The sequence below is a fragment of the Lemur catta genome, chromosome 16 (assembly GCF_020740605.2).
Source record: "Lemur catta isolate mLemCat1 chromosome 16, mLemCat1.pri, whole genome shotgun sequence".
Taxonomy (NCBI): Eukaryota; Metazoa; Chordata; class Mammalia; order Primates; family Lemuridae; genus Lemur; species Lemur catta.
Window position 1 is genome coordinate 55,403,082 of NC_059143.1, and position 27,980 is coordinate 55,431,061.

A 27,980-nucleotide genomic window follows, 5' to 3' on the forward strand; every position below is an offset into this window, starting at 1 on the left:
GACCCAGGTGAGGGTCTTACTTTGCCATCGGCAGTTGTCTTCAGTGGGGACTATAGCAAATACGTGGCACAGGTACCACATCTGCCATCTTTGTGGAGTGGGGCACATCGCCAATTTGTCACAACTTCTTTCTCAGTGAGTCCAAGAGTTGGCTTTGGGATGCTTCTCGAGACAGTGTTTCCGATAACCTCAAAGGTCAGATGAGAGACATCGTGGTGTTTGGGAGATTAGCAGCAGGTCCTGGGTGTTGTGGGTACAGCAGTGGTGAGTGGAGGCAAGGCTAGAGATCTGTCCATTCCTAGGGCTGGGGGCTGGAGGGAGCGTTGCATTTCAGTGAAAGGAGCGTAAGTGGTGGGGAGCTGTCGAGGGTTTCCCACCCCTGGAGGATGATTTTGAGGGCAGTGAGGCTGGGGTTGGTGACTCGTGTGGTGGTAGAGGGTGACCTGGAGAGGCGTGAGGAGCAGCATGAGCAGTTGGAGGGCAGCATTATTAATGGCGATGGTGGTGGATGCCTGGAGGATCCCTCAGGTGACATGTGCAGAAGGGCGTGTGGCGTCCAGGACACCCAGGGGCAGAGAACTGGGAAGGGAGAGGGGCTGGTGAGTGGTGGCTGTGCACAGATGTGAGCGTGTCTAGGTGGCCCACCTTACTTGAGGGCAGTTTCACTGGAGTGGTGAAGGACCAGGTGAGGGGACTTGGTGTGTGCAGGGAGGGCTGGGCACAGAGCCCTGGGAGGCGCAGCACTGGCTGGAGGGTGACCTGGAGACGTTCCCGGTGAGGAGGCCCGAGAGGACTGCCAGAGAGAGACAGCAGCAGGGCTGAGCACAGGCCGCGGGGCTGACGCTGAGTGGGAGGCTAGAGGGGCACACGGCTAAATCGTGCCATTTTAAGGGCTTTTAAAATAGTGTGTTTGGGAAAAATACCGTTTCAGTAAATACAAGAACCATATTCTCCACCAGCACACTTAATTTAGCCTGCTGGTTATACAGAAGGAAAAAAGCCAGAATAAAAACGATTATTGTCCTTTCAGTGGAAATTCATCCAGTGTTCTGTTACTTACAGTGTAGACTGGAGCAAGGTCTTCACCTGTTGAAGAGGTTTTTCATTTACTCATGGGGAGAGTGACTGGGAGAATATTTCTGCAGCATGTCAGAAAATACCTGTGCAGCCTATTGAGAAGGTGGACGCTGGCCACATGGTAGTGGTGTGACAGGTTTCATAGTAGACTACAAGTAGATAAACATTTACTTAGTATCAAATTAATCTATTCAGAATTTTACTTAAAAAGGGAGGTGAAGACACTAGCTGTGCCCCTCCGTGCAATTCATAATGCACTGTGTAGGAAAATTGATCGGTACGGTATCGTATCTGGGAATTGTTTTGTGTTCCTACCTGGCTTTTATTCTATTAGAAAAACTGAAGTGCAGAAATTAAGTGTAAGATTTTTATGTAAGTCATTGTTAATTTGATATTTGAATGCCTAAGTATTCTAAATATAATTCATGGGTTTGTTGAAAATCATTAATTTCTTTTTTGGGGTTACTGAGTATTTTCTGAGGTATAGCTTGAAGTTCTTATGATGTGGATTTAAAAATTTTTTCTTGGGTATACTAAGAGTTGTAAATCTTTTACATTGAGTTATATTCCTTTTGTAACATTTTGTTGTTGCTTTTTGTCTTTGTTTTCACTTATTATGTTTTAGAGAGTAATATAAATTGAAGGAAAAAAGTAAAACTGAATAATAAAGAAATTTTTCTTACTTTTTTATTAAAATTTAGTTTTCTAAAATTCCTTATTTTGTTTTATAGGGATTTGTCTTGGCCGTTATTATCATGCGGGAAGCAGTTGATGAATTTCGGCGTTTTCAGCGAGACAAGGAAGTAAATGCACAACTATATAGCAAGCTCACAGTAAGAGGTCAGCAAGACGCTTCTAATCCTGTTTCACGTTTGCTTAATGTGACCATCATTTTAGAGTTAGCATTACAAATGAAAGAAAACATGTCTTAATTCTGTTATTGACAATAATATTATGTGATTGTACATTGTATCTAATTTTCTTATATAATGCATGCAATTTCAGGGTAGATTTTTATTCATTTTGTTCATTCTCTAGATACTTGATTTATATGTATATAATACATTTATATTTATATCTTTATATACATGCATATACACAAACACACATGGATATACATCGATAGATAATTGTACAATGTGTTCTATTACAGTGCTGAGACTGAAAACCCAACTGGTGTATGTACATTTTCTGTGAAGCATAGTATCACTTTATCTAAAATCTATCTTCGTATTATATTTTAAACACACTTGCAAAGATCACCTGTCTATACCTTGGCATTAAACTACACTTCAGTAAAAAGCCCTTTGAGCACAAGAAATAGCTGTCCTGACCCAGTCTGGTAACTGATGAATGCACCTTTAACCCTTGTTTAATTTATGTTCTTAAAAAGCCTGTTCATACAACTTTCTAGTCTGTACCATGGAAAAGCAGCAACATACTGAGAAGAGAAGGGGGAGACCATTGCAGACAGGCGTGTGACAGTAAACAGTGACTGAGATCTCGGCGGTGAGGGCGATACTGAAAGACTAAATGGTCATTCGTAGTAATCCCAGTGTCTGTTCGAAAATGATGTGTACAGTGGATTTTGTATTTTCTGTGTGTAAGTGGACATGTACAATGACTATTTACTTGAAATAATCCCTTCAAAAATTATTTTTAACAGCTTATTGGGCTGTATTTCACAAAACATAAAATTCATCCCCCTGAAGCATACAATTCAGCGTTTTTGGTATTTCATACAAGATGGTGTTACCATCACCATCATCTAAATTGAGAACGTTTTTAATGTTCTCGGAAGAAACCGTGATTGTTGCCCCTCCCTCCCTCACCCCAGGCTCAGGCCCCCTGGTTCACTCTCTGTCTCTGGTTTTGCCTACCCTGGACGTTCTGTTTAAATGGCATCGTGTGGTAGCTGGTCTTCTGTCACCAGCTGCTTTCACCTGGCATGTTTTCGGAGTCCATCCTGGAGTAGCATTTATCAGACTTTGTTTCTTTTTGCTGCCAGATTACATTCCGCTGCGTGGCATGGCACATTTTGTTCATCCACTCATGGATGTTTGCGTTGTTTCTACTTTGTGACGGTTGGAATAATGCTGCCATAAACATTCGTGTACCAGCTTTGCATGAACGTTGTTTTTATTCCACCTTAGATGTATACCAGTCTCTGTTGACCAGTCGCAAGCATCCTCATCATTTCGTGCAGTTGGTTGCAGTAGACATCCGCTGTAACTGATTGACCAGGTTTCAGGAGGCTGTAGTGGATGATGCCAGCCCTGGACCGCCAAACAGACACCAGTAGCTTTTTGTGATGAATATTCGGTTTTGGACTGTGTTTTGGCACTTCATCTTTATCCAGCCATTGTGCTGGATACCTGCGATTGTCAAAAAGAATCAATCCATTTTTCATCACACGTAACAATACAGTGTAGAAATGGTTCGCCTTTATGTCGTGACAATAGGCTTCGAGACGATTTCTCTTCTGACCTTCTGGTCACCCATGTGGCCAAGCAGGTCCACGTAGCATGCTGGGTTTGCACACGTGTGCAGGCCTCTGAGAGGGAGCCTGCATTTTTGTACGTTGTCTGCTGTGAGTGATTGAGAGTCTTAGACGCTGTTAATTATGACCACTCATGTTAATAGTATTTTGTGTGTTAACCTTTGGTAGAAATTTAAGAAGGATATCTAACTACAGAAAACAAAGGTTAGAAATTTCCCTTATGCAAACAGAGGACCTAACCAAGATTTTGAAGTGTGCCCTTGCTCTGGTAACACTATATACTTTTCATTTGTATCTGGGAGTTGATAAAATATTTAACATATGAGATACTTATTAGATTTTTCAAACCATTGTAATTTCCTGAAAATTCTGTATCTTGTGGATGCAGTGAATTACTGTTGATACTTATTTCTGTGTTCAGTTCTGCATGTTGCTTTAGGCAAGAGATGTGTGCATCGGTGGGCTGTAGAGTCTGTATGGGTAGCTGCTTCTGGCAGCTTCTGGACTCTGCTGGTAATTACACAGATGGTAAAGACTATTTTAGTTAGTGAGATAATTTTAGAGGGGAAGTGGTTGGCTAAATATAATTTAGTGAATAACATTCAGTGTTTTATCTTTAAATGTTTTTTTTATCATGACATAATTCGTTATTTCAATATTCTTCCTAAAGCTGTCTAATTCACTTTTTACTGATAGAATATTAAGAAAAAGAATTGGTTGTGTATAACCTGAATATCTTAAATTATTTTAGTTATTGCTAACAAATTAAGAGCAAAAATTTGGTATTTTCTGCAAGATACTTTATAATCATTTCCCCAGACTTTAGTATTTCTTTTCTTCTTATTTCCTAGACTGTAATTTATACAGTTCATTTGTTGATGTATTTTATTTCACTCTGCCTTCCTTAATCTCACTACAACGTAAGTTCCGTGCAGGTGGGCTTCGTCAGTTCTGCTCACACTTTCATCCCCAGCATGTGTGAGGGCAGAGGGGCCGTGTGCTCAGAGTCAGTCCTGCCTCCCGGGACCTCCTTGGCTTCCTGCACAGAGGTCAGGGAGCAGCCCGGAGCACAGGGTTGATTAGCCTGTGCCCTGCCCTCCCTTCACCCAGTTCAGGTAGAATCCAACAATGCAGGTAACCACCTGCCTCCCCAGACAGGTCAGTCTCAGCCTGAGCACACTCGGCCCTGTGCACATCGGGACTACCTTACCGTGGCTTGTGTGTGTGTGTGCGCGCGTGCACGCATCCGCTGCAGCTTCAGGTCATCCTTCAGACTCTGCATGTTAGTCCCCACGAGATGTTGTATGTCTTTATTCTCACCCTTGCCCTTGTTCATTGTGCCTCCAGATTCCGATTCCTTCATCACGTAAACCCATTCTCTCTGAAAGTGCCCTCTTGCTTTCGTTGAGATGTGGCTCTTTTCTGAGGGTCTTGTGTTCTCCACAGACTGGTTTCGGTTTTTGCTCCTGTGGCCTAGGTGCCCCTTAGCCTACAGTCAGGCCCCTCCCTGTCTGTGCACACCTGGACCCCATCCACAGTCAGGCCCCTCCCTATCTGTCCACACCTGGACCCCATCCACAGTCAGGCCCTCCCTATCTGTGCACACCTGGACCCCATCCACAGTCAGGCCCCTCCCTGTCTGTCCACACCTGGACCCCATCCACAGTCAGGCCCCTCCCTGTCTGTCCACACCTGGATCCATCCACAGTCAGGCCCTCCCTATCTGTCCGCACCTGGATCCCATCCACAGTCAGGCCCTCCCTGTCTGTGCACACCTGGATCCCATCCACAGTCAGGCCCTCCCTGTCTGTCCACACCTGGACCCCATCCACAGTCAGGCCCTCCCTGTCTGTGCACACCTGGATCCCATCCACAGTCAGGCCCTCCCTGTCTGTGCACACCTGGATCCCATCCACAGTCAGGCCCTCCCTGTCTGTGCACACCTGGACCCCACCCACAGTCAGGCCCTCCCTGTCTGTGCACACCTGGATCCCATCCACAGTCAGGCCCTCCCTGTCTGTGCACACCTGGATCCCATCCACAGTCAGGCCCCTCCCTGTCTGTCCACACCTGGACCCCATCCACAGTCAGGCCCTCCCTGTCTGTCCGCACCTGGATCCCATCCACAGTCAGGCCCTCCCTGTCTGTGCACACCTGGACCCCACCCACAGTCTGGCCCCTCCCTGTCTGTCTAGCTGATTGCCTTTCACAAAAAACTAAAAGTCAGTGTAATGACTGGTAATGTTTGCTTTTGAGAAGTAGCCATCAGAAGAAACCGAATGTAAAAGGAGTGGACATTGTCCTGTGTTAGAGCAGTCGCCACAGAGGCTGTTGGCAGTGCTGAGAGAGAGTGGGGGGTGCAGAGACGAGGGAGCAGGTGAATTTACCCTCGTTTTGTCACCTCCTAAGGATGTCTCAGATTATCTAATGTTCGCCTACTCTGCATCATACTTGTTATATTAATATTTTTAGATATTTAAGTATATTATACATGAAACTCCACAGACAACTATTCCACATTAGATATTATGTAGATAATTTAATATGTCCTCATGTGGAAGAATAATTTTTAGCAGTAAAACTTTCGATACCAGTTTTCAGTCCTGTCCTGTGTTGATAAAGCTACTCGTAGAGGGTGATTTTATATATCATTTGCTTTATTTCTTTTTTCTGTCAGTTATATGCTAATTAATGGTATTTGTAAGGATTGTTGTATCTCCATGTTATTATTAAATAAGTCTCAATCCTCAAATTATTTAGTAATATTTCTGAAGATTGGTAACCTGAGAACTGAAACAATGAGAAAGTATGGGAAGAACATTCCCCCTGGAATCTCTAAAATTACCATGAAGAAATTCTTGCTTTGTGTTTTTAGTGGGAAATAGTTAATTATTTGTGCTTGGAAGTTTACTAAGAAGTTAATTATTAGTGATGTCTATCTGGAATTTATTTTGAAAGTGTAAGTATAGAGAAATTTCTGAAGTGTTTTTTTCCCCCAAAGTTATTTCTGAAGTAATTATTTTTCAGTTGAGAGTTGAACTCTTGCTATGCTGTTGTTTCCTTAAGTTGACTATATTTCTTCTTTTTTTTTAAGGTCAAGTGCAAGTTAAGAGTTCAGACATTCAAGTTGGAGACCTCATCATAGTGGAAAAGGTTGATGCATTTTTAATTTTTGATATATTTGAGAACTATACATAACAATTATTAACATTTAGCCTGACCGAAAGTAACTTGAATTTGAAGGAAATTGTTTGAGACACATATTTTAAATCCTAACATCCTTGTGTAAGATTTGATGTATGTAGAGTTGATATTTTTGAAGACAAACTAGGTTACTTGAAGTGTTTTCCATGTCATGCTAGGAGTATGGAAAAGCCTCATTTTATGTTAAATGTTTTCATTAAATATTTTCTTCTTGATTTGATAAGTCTATATAAGAATTTAAGTGAGAGAGTGATGTGAATTCCCTTTTTTGTTCGTTAATTCTTGTTAATTTGTTTAGGGTTTTTACTCATTTATTTATTTATTTTTAAATTTATTGTCTGACACATGCAGGTTCTCAAATACTGAATAAATGAATCCTGTTATCAATCATTAATCATGAAGTTTACTTCCTTATGTGTATGTTTTAAAAATTATATTTGTTATATTTCATGTTGCTCTGATACTAGCATTCGGCAACAAAATTATCCTTAGATCCAGTTCCTTTAGGTTCATTAACTTGTACATGTTTAATGTGTTTTCCGTAAGTGCGTGTCAGATGGAAAACCATGAGCTTCAACTCTTCTGATTTAGGCCCAATTTTAAGGACTTTGTTTTTTAAAGAACCATTTGGAAGAGTTCATTGTTTTTCATTTTTTCCAAAAAAGTGATCTTATATTGAAAAATAAGCATTATGTGATAGCAACCGTATAAACAGATAGTTGTAGAATGTTACAATGTGCTAGATTATTCTAGAGTTTAATATAAATAAAGGCTGTGAAACTGTTTTAATAAAAATCCATTTCGCGTCAAGGTTTTGTCATACCTTTGTGCATACAGGGAAAAGAAAGAAAATGCCAAAGTTTGTCCCCTGGCTTACCGTGGAAACCTTAGAAGTATCTAAGTTTTTGTACAAACGTGTCAATTTAAATGTTATTAATTGAGCAACATACCAAGTAAGGTGACAGCATAGGAGCAGAGGTTTAGAAGTTGCAGGTTGCACAGGTCCCAGCACAGTCTCTGAAGTCTGAGTTTGGAAAGGCTCCCTGGGGCAGAACCAGAGCGGGACCAAGGCCAACACCGCTGTGGGTCCTCCGTCACCTCTCGGTCAGAACTAGCTTCGGGAAGAGGAGAGTGTTTGCTTGTTCTGCAGCTGGGGAGAAAGAACATTTTATCTTATTTTTCTGAGGTAATACAGCTTAATAAATATTACAGTGCATATTGTAATACCCAGAACAAACATTAAAAAAATGTGTAAAGACATACACTCTGAGATGCTGTAAATAAACTAAGATGGAATCCTAAAAAGGGCTTAGGTAATACATAGGAAGGAAAAAATTAGAAACAGAGAATATCAGAGGAAACCAACGGGAAGCAAATAATAAAATGCAGACTCGGGGCCAGGCTTGGTGGCTCATGCCTGTAGTCCCAGTGACTTGGGAGGCCAAGGTGGGCAGATCGCTTACGCCCAGGAGTTCAAGGCTGTGATGAGCTATGCACTTTAGCCCGAGCAACAGAATGCTATGTCTCTATATGTCTCTAAATATTTAATACAAAGAGAACATGCAGTGCAGACTTACATTCTAACATATCAGTAATTACCTTTATTGTGAACTGTCAAAATACAGTAGTCAAGAGACAGGCAGAGTGGGTTAAAAAAAAAATGAGACCCAACTCTGTGTTGTTTGCAAGAAAGTCACTTCAAATTCAGTGACATGATAGGATGAAAGTAAAAATGTGGGAAAAAGTGTACCACGTAAAATTAATCAAACAAAAGTAGGAGGAGCTATATTAACGTCAAAGAAAGTGTACTTCAGAGGGAAGAGAGTTACTAGAGACAGAGGAGTGTTACATAACAGTAATGGGATTAATCCTTCAGGATGATGGAACCCATTAAACAACAGATCCACGAAATATGTGAATCAAAACTATTGGAGCTGGAAAAAGTAGACAAACTCACGGGTAGGTGGTTCAACGTCATCCTCTCAAATTGGATAGAAGAAACCAACAGAAACTCGGCAGTGATCAGAAGATCTGCACAGAATGAGCCAGCGGGACCTGGCTGACGTGCACAGACAACTGTCCCTGTCAGGAGGAGAGAACACATTCGTTCCAGTGCCCATAGAACATTCTCCAAGATAGACCATGTACTGCGCTGTGAAACAAACCACAACAAACTGAAAAGAATCAAAATCATCCAGTGTGTTCGCTCACCATAATCGAATCAAATTAGTAATCAGTAACGGGAAAACTCTAAAACACATGGAATGTAAATAGCACACCTTGAATTAATTTATGGGACAAGTAGTACTTCTCAAGGAAACAAAAAATACGTGCAACTGGATGAAAATGAAAATATGACATTCTGAAGTACGTGGCGTGTGTAGGGCGTCACTGGGAGGGACTCTGGGGCACTGCCTGCCTGCAGAGGGGCTGGCGGAGGTCTCGGCTCCATCGCCTGAACTCCTGCCGCAAAACATCAGGAGAAAACGAGCAAAGTTAAACCAAGATGTGCAGAAAGAAAGAAGTAACACAGCGTAGAAGATAATGAAACTGAAAATAGGAAGACAAGACAGAAAATCTATGAAAGTAGAAGCTGGTTCATCTAAATAAATTGATAAAATTGATAAACCTCTACCAAGACAGATCCAAATAAAAAGTGATGTCACAAGTCACCAATATCAGTAATGAAATAGGAGCTTTTGCTGTAGACCCTGCAGCCATCAAAAAGGTAATTACAAAATATACCACCGGCTTTGCAGTCGTAAATACATGCATGGGTAGATGAAACGGACCAATTCTGAAACCATAAACCATAAAAACTCAGTTGCAATGGAATGGACAATGTGAATAGTCCTGTAACCAGTAAAGAAGTTGAATTAGTAATTTGAAAGCTCTGAGAAGGAAGTATCAGGGTCCAGACATTCTCATTGGAGGATTCCTTGAACCCTTTAAAGGGGACTTGGTATCACTGTTCCATAGTCATTTCTAGAAAACAGTTGAGGATGGAACACTATCCAACTTATTTTATGAGGTCAGGATTATCTTTATCCCAACGCCAGACGACAGACAATGTAACAAAGCTACAGACTAGTATTCCTCATGAAAATATACACAAAAATCTTTTTAAAAATTTGGAAATTGGTGTCAGCAGTTTATAAAGAGAAGTACACATCCTGGTTACATACCATGGTATGTAATGTTCAGATAAACTGCTGTATGTCCATACCCCACAGTATGTCATGTTCAGATAAACTGCTGTACGTCCATACCCCACAGTGTGTCACGTTCAGATAAACTGCTGTACGTCTATACCATGGTATGTCATGTTCAGATAAACTGTTGTATGTCCATACCCCACAGTATGTCATGTTCAGATAAACTGTTGTATGTCCATACCCCACAGTACGTCATGTTCAGATAAACTGTTGTATGTCCATACCCCACAGTGTGTCATGTTCAGATAAACTGTTGTATGTCCATACCCCACAGTATGTCATGTTCACACAAACTGCTGTACGTCCATACCCCACAGTATGTCATGTTCAGATACATTGCTGTATGTCCATACCACGGTATGTGATGTTCAGACAAACTGCTGTACGTCCATACCTCACGGTATGTCATGTTCAGATGACACAAGGCTCCTGCTGTCATGTTGCTCTGTGTCTCCAGAGGAAGGAAAAATGAAAAGTATCCAATAATTGTTTGAAATTGTCTAGTTTGTTTATGAGTGCTTCTTAGCAAGTAAGACAGAATAAGGGCATAAAAAGTAATGGTCTGAAAATTATGGCAAAAATTTACAATAGCATCAAAAAAACCTTAAGAATAAATTTAATGAAAGAAGTGCAAAACTTGTGCTTTGAAAAACTACCAAATATCGTTGAAACACATGGTCATAGTTTTAAGTATTAATATTGTTAAAAAGGCTGTACTCCCTAAATTGATTTACAGATTTAGTGTTAGCCCTCCCAGAATTCCAGCTAACTTCTTTATTGAAATTGACAAGCAGATTCTAAAAGTCTATAAATAGGACATATTTTGTTCAGAAATTAGAATGTACAAAGATGTCCAATGCCCAAATATTCAACAGAAATCCAACAAAAATCTTAGCATGTTTTTTTGGGTGGGAATTGACAAGGTATTTTTCATGTATACAGGGAAATACAAAGGTCAAGAATGACCAAATGTGAGAATTAACTCTACAACTTAAAAACACTGGAAGATTAAACTAGTTAAGATAATATTACACCAAGATAGATACTCTCAGTAATGTTTTATAGTTTTTGTGTAGAGGTCTTGTACATCTTTTATTGTTAATAGTTTTATTCTATTATTACTGAAATGGGTGTATTTTAAAATATTAAAAAAAATACTTTCTTGCTGTTGTGTGTGTGTGTGTGTGTGTGTGTATGTGTGTGTGTTTATTTTCTGTGCTGTTAATTTTTGCTCTTACATTTGCTTACATCCTTGTGCTTTGCATTTTTGAGGGGTTCACTGACTGTGTTTTCTTTTGTTTCAAATGGTTATGTAGTCTTTGATTCTTTAGTTTTAGCTGACACCTTTTCTGTTGTATGCACTTAATTGTGTGTATTTTCTGGTAAACATTCTCCTGATTTTGGCTGTTCCCCTCATTTTCCTGTGTCTGTTGTGATTTCTTCCTTGACCTAAGTGGCCTTTAGATCCTAATTAGTCTCCTCCTTTTTAGTGCTAGAAAGAAACAGCTCCGTCCAACAACATAGCTTTATAACTTATATTTGTTTTTATTACTTGTCAGCTGACAAATAGTCCATTTCTTTATCATGTGTAGATAAATTCTTAGGTCTCAAAAACCATACATAATTCATGAAATTATGTGAAGTATTCTTATTACAATTATAAAGTTTTTCTTTACGTTGATACAGCTTTCCCATTTGATAGACTTACTAGTGGTAATGATTAAAGGATTAAATGTATAAATAGTCATTTGCGAAAGTGTTTATTAGTTAAAATCCCTTTGAGTTTTTTTCTTTTCTGTGTCATAAAAGAATATCTACTCAAAGTTGTGGGGTTTTTGTTTGTTTGTTTGCTCAGTCGTACATTCATTCATTCATTCACGTTTATTTGGTGGTGCTTTATTAATATTTAGAGTGAGCTCTGCTTTGTGTTGGGCATCGGAAGACCACGTTCCTTTCTTTCCGGGGCCATTTAGTCTAATAGGGAGGAGCAGTTTTTTATGAGGCACTCACTGCTGTGGGGTGTGTGAGTGAAGGAACAGCAGAGGCCACGGAAATGGCTGCATTTAACATTTTTCAGACTGAAGACTTTTTTAAGTCATTACTGAATGTTGTTTACATGGCTCACTAATGGGAAACAAAAATCTTAGAGGTTCAAGTAAAATATGAATTAAAATATTAATTTTTGATATACAATTTATAAATGTTATTTCAGCAAAATTTTAATTCTGACATTAGTTTTTACTGGTTATTTCTACTGTTGAATGGAATTGTGTTAATTTATAAGTCTGCATATAGATAATTAATATTTCGTATTACTCTGCAGAATCAAAGAATTCCATCAGACATGGTGTTTCTTAGGACTTCAGAAAAAGCAGGTATGTTTATTTTTTTTACATTACTGATCACTTAGTATTTTGGCAGTTTAATTTTTATTTTAAAAGGTAAAAGTAAAATTTATGCTCATGAAAGTTTCTCTCTGATTAATAATTTATTGAATTCATTCATTTCTAAATCACATTTAATTGTTGGTGTTTAAAAAGATATTTACTGTATATTTGCTTAAAATGAATCCTATTGGAACCTTTATATCCAATGGATATTTTCATTCAAATTCATATTGAGATCTAATTAATTGATGATGTTGCTTAAAATTTGATTGCTGTTTTTATTAATCAATTCAGCCAATTACTGTTTACCATTTCCTATGTACCCAACACTAACTGTTGCCACACAGAGTTGTCCAGGTACCGTCCCTTCTCTGTTCTTTGCTTGGCACCCAACATCCTCTTTCTGTGTGTGAGATTTAAATGGTGTTCCTCAGGCATCTGTAGCAGACACGCCTGTGTGTGTGCTCTACATGTTCTTCCTCAGAGACTGGCTTAACTATCATCATATGCTGATCGTGTTGCTACGTCAGGTCCTGGTGGGAGGTGGGTGGCACACTCAAGAGAGTTTAATGGGATAGTGCTTTGTCAGTCTGTCTTTTGATTGGGGACTTTAATCCATTTCTATTTCATGTAATTACTGATAAGGCAGGAGTTACGTTTGCCATTTTATGTTTTTGTGTCTTATGATATTTTTTGGGCGTGTCTCTCTTGCTCCATTACTTCCTTCTTTTGTTTTAAATAAATATTTTCTGGTGTACTATTTTAATTTCTCCTGTCATTTCTATTATTATTATTATGTATTCTAAAAAGGACTTTGTTGGTGGTTGCCCCAGGGATTGTAAACTAACACTGTTCACTCTTAGCTAGTTTAGTGTTTTCCTTGAATAAATGCTCCTGGAGTTGTTGAAATCTTTGGTTATTTTCCAGAGTTTTGAAAAAGTTGCTTTTGACAATTTTTGTTAGCATTCTCATTTGCAGTTATGGAGAAGTGTGTTTCAGAGGTTTTTACACTGCTATCCCTGTGGACATCACCTGTTTATTTATGAGGTGTTTGTCCTGTTTTCCAAATGTATTCAGTATGATGAATAACAAAATGTTTGAATTTGGGAGATGTTATTATATTAATTGCCCTTTTAATGATTGTGGTAGAAATATATGTAAGATTAAAAATATTATTTCAAATACGGAAATGGTTTTGGGTAATTAGTTAAAAGGAGAGGATTATTGGCCAGGCTCAGTGACTTATGCCTGTATTCCTAGCACTCTGGGAGGCTGAGGCAGGAGGATCACTTGAGCTTGGAGTTTGAGGTTGCAGTGAGCTATGATGATGCCACTGCACTCTACCCAGTGACCAAGTGAGACTCCGTCTAAAACAGGAAAAAAGGATTATGTAGATTGCATTAGAAGGTATAATTTTGAACAAAATTCAGCACTTGAAAGCTGGAAGATGGTTAGAAATGTCCTTTCATAGGAACCTGAGGGCTGGAGACTATAAACGCCTTGCTTAAGATTAAGTGGCGGATAGCACCTCCGGGAGTTCTTTCCTGCGTCATGTGGTGGCAGAAAAAGAGCAGAGCCTGAATGGAAGACGAGGCTGGGAGGCCGATGGGAAGCTCTATGGTGTGTGAGCCTAAGATGAGTGATGCTCCCTCGGATTTTGCCTTGTGTTGCCTCTGGTGGGGAGAATACTCTCTGCAGTGGAGAGACACTTCGTGTTTTGAGGGTCTTGGGTCCCTTTGAAAACCTTCAGAATTATCACCTTGTCCCACAGAAAAACATGCACGATGCACACATATCCCAGGGGGGATTATTGATGGATCCAAGGGAAGACCTTGCTGTAGTTTGTTTTAACCTGCGAGTCTATATATTCCTCAGTTTTATTAATTTTATTATTTTTTTCTGTTAAATTTACATTGTTAAAATGACAATAATAGGCCGGGAGCGGTGGCTCACACCTGTAATCCTAGCACTCTGGGAGGCCGAGGCAGGTGGATTGCTCAAGGTCAGGAGTTCGAGACCAGCCTGAGCAAGAGCGAGACCCCCCCCCTACTAAAAAAATAGAAAGACATTATCTGACCAACTAAAATATATATATATAAAAAAAAAATTAGCCGGGCATGGTGGCACATGCCTGTAGTCCCAGCTACCCGGGAGGCTGAGGCAGTAGGATCGCTGAAGCCCAGGAGTTTGAGGTTGCTGTGAGCTAGGCTGATGCCACGGCACTCACTCTAGCCCAGGCAACAAAGCGAGACTCTGTCTCAAAAAAAAAAAAAAAACAATAATTACTTATACGCAGATATTAATTAAGAAATGATTGTTCTTTCATGCTATTTACCTTCTCTTTATAAGGTGGACCAAATAGCTTTCGAGATGTGTAAAATTTGTTATAATATTGCTTTCCATCAAGAATTCTTAGCTTTAGAAATTCTGTTTGTGTGATTTTAAGTAATTATTTTAAGTTTTCTTATTGTTTTTAGAAGACTGCACAAGTTCACAAGTTTTTTTGTGCATTCTACTGATACTGTTTAAATTCTTTTATTGCTTTTCAGTTTCAGTTCAAAAAAAACTTACAATACACTATTTATTATAATAAAAATCTTCAAATCTTAGCCAATATAGAATCCTGAATATATGCAGCATGTTCAGGCTTTGACAGTAGCAGCTAGGTGTGTGTCAGCAGAGCGTGGCGGGTTGCTCGGTGGCCGCGTATCTACTGTGTCCACACAGCGTATTCTGCTGGGCTGTGAGCTGATTGTTTAGAACGTAAATGAAGCTGTTGATGGATCTGGTGACTGATGGCTTCAATTCCAATTAATCAATTGGTTCATCAGTTTCTTAATTCAGATCAAATATCTACTGAGTGCACATAGTTCTTTTAGTGGTATTAAGAGAAATTAATGCTTTAGAACTAATTTCCATCAATCTCTTATAAATGCCAATATTTTTTTCGTCTCTCTCCTAAGTGGGGGCAATACAGTTTAAGTGGTTGGGACATACTGCAGTAGTTCAGGGCTCATTTGGCAGTGGGACAAGGGGCAGGTGCATGACACTGTACTCATCCACGTTGTCTCTCAAGTACTATTCATCTTGCCACTAGCTTAAAAATTTCATGCAGAGTCATTAAGTCATATAAATGATTTAAAAATTAAGTTTAATGGCAAACGATCTGGTATTATAAATGCAAAGTCAATGTCTGTTGTTTTTTTTTTGTTGTTGGGCATGTGCTGTAGCCCATGTCTTCAGAGCTGTTGGATTTGTGAGCTGTCCCATGCAATCTGCTAACACACGAGGTAACTCACTGTGCTGCATGACACGTGTGCTCTGTGTCACTAAGTCCCATCAGTTAGTTACCTCATCTCCACTTGATGCTGCGCTCCTGTGTGACACATACTCTACTTGGTCTTGATTTGATTGTCATTAAGTCTGTCCTTTCCTGTCAACTCTTGTCAATTATACAAAATAAAGTCAAGTATTCATAATCAGTCTGCAATAGGATATAAGCAGACCAATTTAATAATCCATTTTTGCTGAGCCTTATCTGGTGTCAGTTGTAGTTAGTGCTTCCTGTTAAAAAATTATTAGATAGAATTCTTGTAAGACAAGTCAAGTTGGACATACTTCTGATTTTGCTATAGTTAATTCTTTCTCTTTTTAAATCACATCAGTTACTGAGAATTATTAGTTTTAACTGTACTTGAGAAAAATAAGATGTCATTGTTTTCCCTAAGTTTAAAAATGGCACATAATTATTTAACACGAAGCATGTCGTTTTTCCTTAAAGGGCATTTATATTCTTTACAGTGTTCTATAAGTTTATAGAAACCCTGTGCCCACTTGAAGAGCGGGGTTTCACTTTTAGAAACACAGAATCTTAGAAATTTAAGAGACTCTGGAGATTTCTCGCCTGTTGGTACTCTGTATAATAGAAAACAAACTTAGAGCAAAATGAATGCCGTTGACATTTCACAGTGTGTCATGTAGAGTCCAGAATCTAGTTCATTTTAAGTTACTTTTCTTATTATAGTTCTTTTTACATATTGTTGCATTATTTATGCTAATATTTTGTTGGGTTTCTGTGTCTGTATTTATTATAGATATTTTTCTGTAGTTTTCTGGTACTGTTTTCTCTTGTGGTATCAGTATAATAGTCACTACATAAAATAGGAAATATTTGCTTTTTTATTTCCTGGAAGAGATTGTGTGGACTTGGTGTTAACATTTTGGTCTGGAGACTTCTTTTTCCGGAGTATTCTGGCTCTTGTAAGAATGTGTTTTCTGTTGTCACTGAGTGGAAAATTCCAAAAATGATCCTATTGGTGGGTAGTGCTGTGGTCTTCTATATCCATACTGACTTTCTGTCTCGTTCTATCAACTGTTGAGAGAAGGATGTTCAAGCCCCGTTTCTCCTTCCAGTCAGTCAGGTTTTGGGTCACATGTTCTGCAGGTCAGTTTGGTGTGTACCCATTTGGGATTGCTGTATCTTCTTGCCGATCGACCACCTTATCATCTTGTAATTTTCTTCTTTGTCCTTGCGAATTTTCTTTGTTCTGAAGTCTGCTTGATCTGATTAATACAGCCATTCCTACTTTGTTGGAGTAGTGTTCAGATAGTGTATATTTTTTCTTCCTTTTACTTGAACACATGTGTATTCAACATACTTATCTTGTTTATTTGCAATGAGTTTCTTGCATATAGTTGTGTTTTTTTGTTATTATTATTTTTTTTTTAAACAGTTTGCCAACCTCTGGTTTTAATTTATGTACTCAGACCATTTGTTCTTTATGGAATTTTTGACATGTTATGGCTCAAGTCTGCCAGTTTTTTTGTTTTTTCTTTGTTCTCTCCATTTTTCATCTCTCTGTTTTGTTATTCCTGACTTCTTATGGGTTCTTGAACATTTGTTAGAATTATGTTTTGATTTATCTATATTGTTTTTACTCTAGATACGTATATACATACATACATATATCTTATGTATGTGTATGTATTGATGTTGAAATTTTTCCAATCTGAGTGAAATGTAGAAACCACTCATCTGTTTATGTGCCTTTTCCTCCTCTATTTATAATATGGTTGTCTTAAATGTTTCCTCTCCACATATTAATACCCACATCAATGCGGTAATTTCTGCATCATCTGTCAAACACAATTGAGAAAACTCAAGAAGGAAAATCTATTATGTTTATCTGTATTTTTCTCTTTTTGTTGCCCATTTGTCCTTCCTGATGTTTCAAGATCATTTCTTTTCCCATTTTCTTTCTATTTAGAGAAGTTTCTTTAGCTGTTCTTTTAGGGTTGGTCTGCCAGAAGCAAATTCTCTTAGTTTTCCCACACTTGAGGGTATCTGTGTTCTTTTCATTCCAGAAGGATATTTTCCCTGGGCATAGAATCTCAGCTGACAGTTCTGTTCTTTCAGAACTTGAAGATGCTATGCCATTTTCTCGGCCTTCATGTTTTCTGCGGGCACTCTGATTATTCTCTCCTGTGGGTACAGTGTCATTTCTTTCGTTTCACTTTAAAGATTGTGGGTTTTTTGGTTTTTTGTTGTTTTTTTTTTTTTGTCTTTAGTTTTCAGAAGTTTGATTTTGATGTCTTTGCATGGATTTTTTTTTTTTTTTTTTTTTGGGCTTATCCTGTTTGGAGTTTGCTCAGCTTCTTGAATTTGTGGATTTATGTCTTTTGCCAAATTTGGGAAATGTTCTGCCATTATATCTACAAGTATTTTTTTCAGCCCTACCCTCTTTCTCTTTTTTTTCTGATTTCCAGTCACACAAATGCTAGTTCTTTTTTTTTTACTCCCACAGGTTCTTGAGGCTCTTGTTAATTTTGTTGTATTTTCTCTCTATTGTTTATATTGGGTAATTTCTTTTGTTCTGTTTCAAGTTCACTGCCCTTTCCATTCTGATGTCTATCCCATCCATTGAGTATTTTTTCTGGTTATTTTATTTTTTCAATAAGGAAATTCCATTCGATTTTTCTTTATATATTACATTTTCCTGCTGAGATTTTTTTTTTTTTTTTTTTACATTTCCTTCAAGTGCGTTTATATTTTATTACTGAAACATTTTTATTATGGCCGCTTTAAAAACATTGTCAGATAATTCTTACATCTGAGTTTTTTTGATGTTGGGGTCTGTGATTATCTTTTCCTATTCAATTTGAGATATTCCCTGTTCCTTTTATGATTTGAGTGTTTTCTTTTTTTTAATCTGGGCATCTTGAGTATTATGAGAATCTGTATCTTTTAAAAATATTGTATTTTAGCAGGCCTCCATGGACACTGCACCACTTGGGTAGCGGGGAAGGGGCACTGCCTCTGTTTTGCCAAATGGGGTTGGAAATTCAGGTTCTCCATTGACCTCTGTAACTCCACCCAGAGGGGCAGGGGCACCTCTCACTGTGGAAGGTGCAAATGTTGCTCCTCACTGTGCCATTGTTGGAGGTACTGGGGGGAGGGTCACAGCCTTTTCTGTGGGTTTTGCTGGAATAGGGTGGTAATCATCTAGAAGTTTTCTTTCTTAACTAGGTTTTCCCTTCGGCTAGAGAGTGTAGATGTTTCTTGGGACTGTTTTATCTGTGCTTGTTGGTGTTTGTGGGTGGCCAGGTTCTTCAGTAACTAGTCTGGGATATAAAAGGCAAGATGAAAACTGAGGAAATTTACCTCTGTCATGCCCCTATTTCTGTCCCTCCTGCTCCCTCCCTCCCTCTGTAGGTATTATGCACACACAAGCACACACAGATATGTACACACAGGGAAACACAGGCACAGGTACACATGCACACACACAGACACACTTGTAGACACAAAGATATGTGTGCACACCCACAAATATGCACACATAGGTATACTTGCATGCACAGATACACATGCATGCACACAGATATACACACGGATACATAGATACGCTCATAGACACATAAAGATGTATGTACACACAGATACATACACAAAAACACAGGCACACACAGAAACACACAGATACAAGCACTTGCACACAGATACAAATGTACACAAATATACAGATAAGTACACAAATGTGCACACACAGATATGTGAACACACAAAGTGCACACAGATACACATAGAGATACACACAACAGATATACATGCACACAAATACACATGCACCACATGCACACAAATAGTTACATAGATGCACACCCACACACATGTAAACACATACCCACACACATGTAAACACACACCCACACACAGTTACACACGAAGAGAGAGATGCCTGCACATACATGAATTCTCTCCCCCTCTCCTTTGTTCTTAACTATAATGTGTTGTTTTATATATATGATGTTCTGCACCTGGCTTTCTTCATTTAGCAATATATATCCTAGAAATCTTTCCATAGTAGTGTATTGAAGTTGTCTTATGTTTCTTTAATTTTTTACTTTTTTTTTACTGCTGCATGTGCTCTGTTTTATTCAGCTAGTTCTCTAATCATTAGTTCCCTTTTGTTTTATAATAACCTTTTGTTATAAACAGTGTTGTAATGAATACTTTTGTGCATATATCATTTTGTGAATTTGCTTTCTGTCTTTAGAATAGTTTATGAGGAGTGGGATGATAGCATGGTCAAAGGGTAAATGGATTTTTGTAATTTAATATTTTTCCATTTTTAAAATTTGATAAGCTTGTGAGTATGTAATAGCACTTACCTGGATTTTAGCATTTTAGCTTTGCTTTTATTATGGAACGTGTTTTATGGTGGCAAATCTGATTATTTTATTAGCAAGATAATATCACCTACTCTTAATTTTTTTGTGTATGTACTTATTTGTCATTATTGAATATGAATTAAGGTAGAAATGATCAATGCAGTCTTTCTAAAGTAAAAGACGAATCACTGTTAACCCTCAATAGGCAAGAACACCAACTAGGAAATGTGATTAAAATATTTAATGACCATTATCTTTTCAGCACCAGTGTTCTGTGAATCAAGTAATATCATCTCAAATAAAGGCTTTTAGGGATTTTTGTTCCTGGGAATATCTAGATACATCATTTGTGAGTGGGACACAAACCATACGTCGAGATACTGTGCTTCGGTGACACTGCAGGTCAGGGATAACACGATTTAATTTAAGAGTGATAAATTTTTCTTTTCTCCTTTTCAGGTTCGTGCTTTATTCGAACGGATCAACTAGATGGTGAAACCGACTGGAAGCTGAAGGTGGCTGTGAGCTGCACGCAGCGTCTGCCGGCTCTGGGGGTGAGCAGCGTCGGCCTGTGTCATCGTTTCATTTTTAGTGGCAACTTGTGGGTAGTACATGCATTTCTGTTTATACCAGCCAGTTTCTTTAATGCATTGAGAATTTGTTTTACAACTTTTTTATTTCTCAGGAAAGGTCACTGAAAATTATGCCAGAATAATTTCTGTGGTGTTTTAGCACATAATTGGTTTTAGGTGGTTTTGAATGTTCCTATTGGCTTGACACTTAGAGAACTTTCAGCAGGGAATAGGTGAGTCCATTCTTGCTAACTGGTTTACTCCCTAATAAGCTAGTTAAGGTACTGTTTTGGGAAACTAGAAGTCAGACATGGTTTAGCCTAGTCTTTGAGACTAGCCTGTTACTTCAGCTTTGTGAAAGGTAGCGCGCCCTCCTTGATGAGGGGGAGTGAGGTGTTACTCTGTGCTTAAACCAGGGGAGGAAGGAGAGAGACACTTTCAGAATTCTTGTTTCACCTTTGCTGAGTTTTTCTTTGTACCTGGAGAATACAAAAGGGGTGAGGTTGGAGAGAACAGTATTTATAGATTTCTGTATTTTCCATGATGTCTAAAACAGATCTTTCACAAGTGTTGAGAGTCTCCTAACCTAAACTGGTACGCATCTTTTTTTTTTTTTTTTTTTAAACAAAACCTTAGTTGCGGGCACTGGCGCTGATTTTATGTCAGTTAGTGTATAGTATTGATCTGAATGTGAGAAGCCTTTTCTTATATGATTTGTTGATACTCAACGCTGAGTAAGGAAATACTGAGATTGTCCCTGAGTGACCTTTGACTCAAGCAGTTGTTTGTTAAGGGAAGGAAAATCGGATACACATTCCTTGGTTTGGTTGAGTTAGGGTAGGAATAGCTGTTTACCTCGCATGCAGTTTGCAGTCAATGACCATGAATAGCAGGAGCCTCCTCATTCCTGTGTGTACTGGACTTTTTGGAAACTAAATGTATTTGACATGTAAGAGTCACAGATATTTTGATTATTGAAGTATTTTAGTGTTGCCTATATTTTAGGTGGTCCCTAGGTTGAAATTCATTCCTTTATATGTTTTTATATCTTTCCCTGAACCATTTGGACACTAGTGAGAGTTTGCTTATTCCGTCCCTGTCCATTTGTTCACCGTCAGGGGACACTGTGGACCACATGCTGTGTCCACCAATAGCCACTGTGCTCTGTGTTCTTGCTCTCCCTCCTCGGTTTTTTGGGTTTTTTTTTTGGCAACTCTTTGAAAATGAAAAACACATTTTTACCTTGAGGGCCACACAGAATGAGTCCAGGCTAGATTTGGACCACAGGCCATGGTTCCCAAAGGCCTGAGCTGGCGAAGGAGACTGAGCTCATTTAGCAGCCTCTGCCGCCATCTTCGTGGGGTGCGGGATGGACAGGTGAGCAGCGCCTGCTCCACTCTGTAGATGAAGTGTGTAAACGTTAAGAGAAGGGACCTAAACACCGAGTCTTTAGGTTTCAGATAAATTCTTACAAGTAGAATTGTTTGGTAGAAGGATATCACAATTTTAGGCTTCTGGAATTTCCAAATTATCACAGGAAGAGATGTGCAAAAACATGGTGTTATGTGCAATGTATGGTTACTAGACGTTATTTTTAAAAATATTTAAAATAAGTATTGAAGAAAAAAATCTTAGTTTGATAGAGAAAATGTGGACAGTTCATTGTTTTAATTTGTAATTCTTGGATTACTTACTAATAGGATTGAAATTTTCCTCCATGCTTATTAGAAATTTATATTTTTTATTTGGTGGTTTGCCCCTCTCCTTGCCAATTAAAAGTTACACGTGTGCTTGTGTGTGTGTGTAGTATTTTTCAAATTGATAAAACCAGATATATGCAAGCTGTATCCTATTTTTAATTTTCTCCCTTTTAGACACATAGAACTATTTCTCTCTCTCTGTTATCTCTGTTGATCACAGAGTCTCCATCAGTCCCCAGGTCAGATGTTGCCCAGGCTCCTGCTCAGGATCAGGGTTTCTCAGTCAGAGCGGGGAGCATGTCAGTCAGATGATTTGTTTTCATGGTTTGTTAATTCTTGATGTTCCGTGGTTGTTGTTAGGTTCTGTAGGATGCTACGTATAATGCATATGTTCGGAGTTACCACAACTGACATTTCTTATGGTTGGTGAGGAAGGCAGTTTCATTGGACCAGCTGATGAGTAGATTAGAGTTTGGGCTTGGTTTTATCTCCTCCCCATGGATCAGCTGACTCTGCCCCCTTCACAGGGCTGGGGAGCCTGTGCAGCTGTGACATAGGTCACAAGTCGGGGGTGCAGCACTTTGCTACCCTGGGCCTGTGCAGGACATGTGCACGCAGCGATTCCTACCTCGTGGGGGGGGGGCAGGCTGTCCTCAGACTGGCTGCAGCGTGAGCCGTCTCACCAGCAGTGGGTGCGGGATCTGGTTTCTCTGTATCCTCGCCAAATTTGGTATTGGCACCATTTTTTATTTTAGTCATTCGGGCAAGTGTGTAGTGATATCTCATTGTGGTTGTAACTACTTACTGTTTTTGCACAAATTTAAAATGGCCCTCAGATGGTTGCACAGTTTTTCACTGTCAATATACAGGCACGAGTGTGCTTATTTCTGCATACCTTTGTCCAGTCCACGTTGCAAAGATATTCTCCCAGTCTTTTGCCATATAAATGTTTTAAACTTTATTTAGGTAAATATATATATGTTTTCCTTCATGCTTATAGGTTTGGTGTTGCACCTGGAAGGCTATTCTCCTGCCAGTATTCTTTTATCCTTTTAAGCACTTTAAGTGTTTGTGAGTAGGTGGAGTCTAAAAGTGAGAGACTGGTCATTTGCATTTATAGTGTTATAATGATTAGAATATCATTCCCTGCAGTTCTGCATGATGCACAGAGACCCGTGGAGAGGGATGTTTAATAACATCACAAACTCTGTGTGACTAGGCGAGAGCTGTGGAGTGGAGGTCGAGTAGGTTCTTTCTTGCTGTGTGCAGTGACCCGGGCAAAGGCTGCCTCGCCGCAGCCGAGTTTCCTGTGTCGCTGCCGCTGTCCTCAGCTCTTGCACACCCTCACTGCCTCCCAGTGTTTCCTACTTTTCTTTTCTTTCTTACGTTGCAAAATAAAGCAGTGAGTTTCATTACTACTTAAGACGTCTAACATATGCTCATACTGTTTGTTAGTATGAGTTAAGTTTTATCGTGGAGACATTCTTGTAGCCTGTTGACTTTCTAACGTGTTTTGACCTTATTACTGGGTTAGTGCTGCTGTTTCTCGGTATTTGCTCCTTGTGTGCTGTTCTCTGTTTCCAATGTGCATCCTCAAGTAATCATTCCAGGATTAAAGGGGGGAGAGAGAGACTGTGAATCCTTGAGTGACCGAGAGGGCTTTGGTATGCTGTCACACGTAGATGGCAGCCCCACCCTGTCTTCCCTGGAAGAGCCTTGTGAGAATTTTGGGGTACACTGGCTGTAGGCAGTGTGGGGTCAGCCAGACCAATGATAACTTTGTAATAGATTTAATTTTGCCAAGTGTAGTAGAAAAGAAAGTACAGAATCAAAATATTATATTAGAAAGAATTTGTCTGAAAGAAAAGCCAAACATAAACCAACCAAACAAGATACCCATTAATAAAAACGTCTAGGAAAGCACGTCGGTCAGTTGATGGAGGCCAGGAGTGGAGGGAGGGCCAGGGGCTGCAGGGGGCCAGGGTGCTGCAGGGGGTGATGGACATGTTCATATGGCCACGGGCATGTGCGTAGAACACGTGAAGGCTTACACTTCAGGCATGTGCACTTTGTACATGTAAATTATACCTTGCTAGTTAAAATTTCACTCTACTGTTATCTGTAACTTTGAATAATCTTTTTGCTGTGATTACAGAACATGTCAATAATGATGCTTTTTTCTTTTATCCCTGACAGATATATATACACTATCAGTGAACTTTAAAATATTTACAGAGTTATACAATTCATATAATGCTACTTTTAAAATTTTATGGCCAGTACACATTTAAGTGACATGACTGTGTGGTAAATGAAAACATTTTAATTTTTGATATTACCATAAAAAGTAGTATATTCTGGAACAAAGGCAAGTTTAACTGAATTTCTGATTCATTAATTAATTTCAATTTGTAGCTTCATATAATTTGGCATATATGTAGATGTTTTTTTCCGTAGAGAAGAAAGCTCTGGTTTCATTATGGACAGAGGCAGGGCAATTCAGTTTTTCATTTGATAGCTTAAACCCATCAGTGTCACTCACTGCAGCTTTGTGTCTCTCGTGTTGTGGATGTGGGGCTATTCTGCGTCACGAGCTGCTGTTGTGTCCTGGTCGTGTTGCGTCAGACTGTGTGCGTGGTGACACCCGGATAAGTAAACCAGTGAACCTGAGAGCTTGTCCTGGGGAACCGAGGGCACGACTGAGAGTGACTTGCACCAGCTCTGCTGTTGTCTCAGAGCACTCACTGGATCAGAGAACTACAGTCGGACAAGTCGTGTGAGAGTGACTGTGCCACGGTGCCCGTGAGCCAGATGTGGTCGTTCACGTCGTAGCTGTGGAGGGGGCACAGTTTCCAGGCACCGTGGACGTCTGGAAATACGTTTCTAGCTTTTGTGATCAAGCCAATTTATTAACAACCACGAAGCCACAGTAATTTTCAATAAATCATGACATGCTGATTTATTTCAAAAGATCCATAGAGCAGTAAACAATACCATTTACATTTAATTAGTTTTATTGAACAAAAGGCAATTTTATTTGTAATGAACCACATGTTATGATTAAGGATGTATTTTAATGACCTTTAAGTAATGTGAACAAATGTTGCCCTTGACCTAATAGCAGAGGCTTTTCTACATTATTGAAAACTTCAGAATGATTTTTAAATTATCGTGAAAAGCTTCGAATGACATTCTCATTATTGTGCCATTATTCAGTCGTTTGATGTCTGCTATATTAGATGAAATGCATTCCTCTAAATGCTCATGAGCACATAGAAATGAGCTTGTTGCCATGTTCTTTATTTTCATGTATCAAAAGGCAGTCTACTATAGGAAAATTTCATGTTTTGAAAATCACTGCGACAGTGTAATATTTAAATGATAAGCAATTCTTAAACTTGCCTTATCTCTAGGTGTTTGGCTGCTTATTAAACATTCTAGCAGTAGATTCATGAGTCTCAAGTTATTATACAATGTATTTCTTCTTGTGTAAACTATCTTGACTTAATTAACTTTGAAAATAAATTTTTGTTAGTTAATATATAGTTTAGGCTGCAATAACAGCTCCACTGTGGGGAACTGGTGTGTTCAACCTTTGTTCCACCCTCTTCCAGCCTCTGTTCTTTAGAAACTTGAAAACGAATTTGCATGTACTTCCCAGAGTCCCTTGAAGGTGTGTAAGTTAGCTTTGCGGGGCAGGAGTGAGGAGGAGTTACCTTTCTGCCCACGGGTGTTTCCTGCGGGCAGGTGTCCTTATGGACATCCGAGTTCCTTCTGCTACTCTGCAGCTCAGGGCTTGGTGGCAGTGGCTGTGCGAACAGCGATCTCCACACCCTGGTGTCACTGCTGCTTTGGTGTGGCTCAGACGAGATCCTTGCCTTGGTATGTTCAATGGAAGATCATTTTGGTAACATTCTGAGAGTAATTTTTGGAGGTTCAGTTATGAGCTTCATCCCTTCCTCTGATTTTGGAAGAATCTCTTTCTGTATATTAAATCACTTTCTGCTAGATTACAGTGGTCCCCAGCCTTTTGGGCACCAGGGACCAGTTTCATTGAAGACAGTTTTTCCATGGACTAAGGGTGAGAGGTGGTTTTCGGGATGATTCGAGCACATTACATTTATTGTGCAGTCAAACCTCTCTGCTGACGATAATCTGTATTTGCAGCTGCTCCCCAGCCCTAGCATCAGCGCCTCAGCTCCACCTCAGATCATCAGGCTTTAGATTCTCATAAGGAGCCACAACCTAGATCCCTCCATGTGTAGTTTACAGTAGGGTTCTGGCTCCTGTGAGAATCTGATGTTGCCGCTGATCTGACAGGAGGCGGAGCTCAAGCAGTGATGCTCGTGAAATACACATGAAGCTATGCTCGCTCACCCACCACTCACCCCTGCCGTGCAGCCCAGTCCCTAACAGGCACGGGACTGGTACTGGTGTGCAGCCTGGGGGGTGGGGACCGCAGTGCTAGAAGATCTGAGTTGGTTTATGTTTCCTGTACTAAATGTGACTTGAAATGTGACCCCAAATCAAGAGAGTTTTTCACTGTCAGCACCCCAGAGGTGGGTGGTCTAAGGCTGGTAGGGCAGCTTTGTCGTCTTCCAGATGTGACTTTGCAGAATGGGTCCCAGTGGCTGCCCCTCTTCCCAGCCCCACGCTGGCTGCAGGAGAGGGAAGGATGGGCCTGCAGGGTGCTTGCAGCCCAAAGGGGCGTCTGTTTCTTCTCATGTTTGCTGGCTGGAATCAGTCACATGGTCATAACCAGCTGCAGAGACGGCTGAGAAACATACTCTTTAGGTGGCAAGCTACGTGCTCATCTAAAGCTCAGAAGGTCTCCTTTTAAAAGGAAGCAGGAATAATAAAGGTTGAAGATAGTTCACACCATTTCTTCCTTTTTTTTTCTATTGAGTCTTTGATTTCCTTTTAAGGCTGCTTAGTGAATGGAGTGCGCTAAAACTGTTCGGTCAGTTTTCTTGGAGGATTTTGTTGCCCTGCAAATAGGATGTCTCCTTCAGAATTGTCATGATTCCCATTTTTACTAGCACCAAGTACTTCTCACTTGTTCTTCAAGGAACTCTAAGCAGTTTATAAATTTGTATGTTCCTGACTCATGTAGGTTAAAGTAGGAAATAAATGTAAAAGTAGTATATATGTCTTTTAGAAATGAAAGAGGCCCTATCAATTTTAGACCATTATGTGTTCTCTGTTAAAAGAGTATTTTCTTAGGCTGGGCACAGTGGTTCACGCTTGTAATCCCACGACTTTGGGAGGCTGAGGCAGGAGGATTGCCTGAGGCCAGGAGTTTAAGACCAGCCTGGGCAACATAACAAGACATCATCTCTACAAAAAATAAAAAAAATTAACCAGATGTCGTGGCACATACCTGTAGTCTCAGCAACTTGGGAGGCTGAGGCAGGAGGATTGCTTGAACCTAGGAGTTTGAGGTTGCAGTGAGCTATGATTGCACCGCTGCAGTCCAGCCTGGGTGACAGAGTGAGACGGCATCTCTTAAAAAAATGTTTTCTTAAAAGTGATTGAGCATGATAAACAACCCATCAGTCCCACTGGCAGAAGAGATCTATTGAGAAAGAGCCCTGTGTAGGGAGCATGAGGAGGCCAGCAACCACTCCGCCACCTTCTGAAAGGACCACTGGAGT

General features: G+C 39.6%; 1 protein-coding gene across 3 annotated transcripts in view; it reads left to right on the plus strand.

Annotated features, from left to right (window-relative positions):
* The window catches only part of ATP9B (ATPase phospholipid transporting 9B (putative)), a 182,672-nt gene that overhangs the window by 36,558 nt on the left and 118,134 nt on the right, over positions 1–27,980 (plus strand). For all 3 annotated transcript variants that reach the window (XM_045527695.1, XM_045527696.1, XM_045527697.1), the window contains 4 exons: positions 1,809–1,917; positions 6,672–6,730; positions 12,320–12,371; positions 20,514–20,608. In XM_045527695.1, coding sequence (XP_045383651.1) covers positions 1,809–1,917; positions 6,672–6,730; positions 12,320–12,371; positions 20,514–20,608 — 315 coding nt within the window. The remainder of the gene's footprint in view (positions 1–1,808; positions 1,918–6,671; positions 6,731–12,319; positions 12,372–20,513; positions 20,609–27,980) is intronic.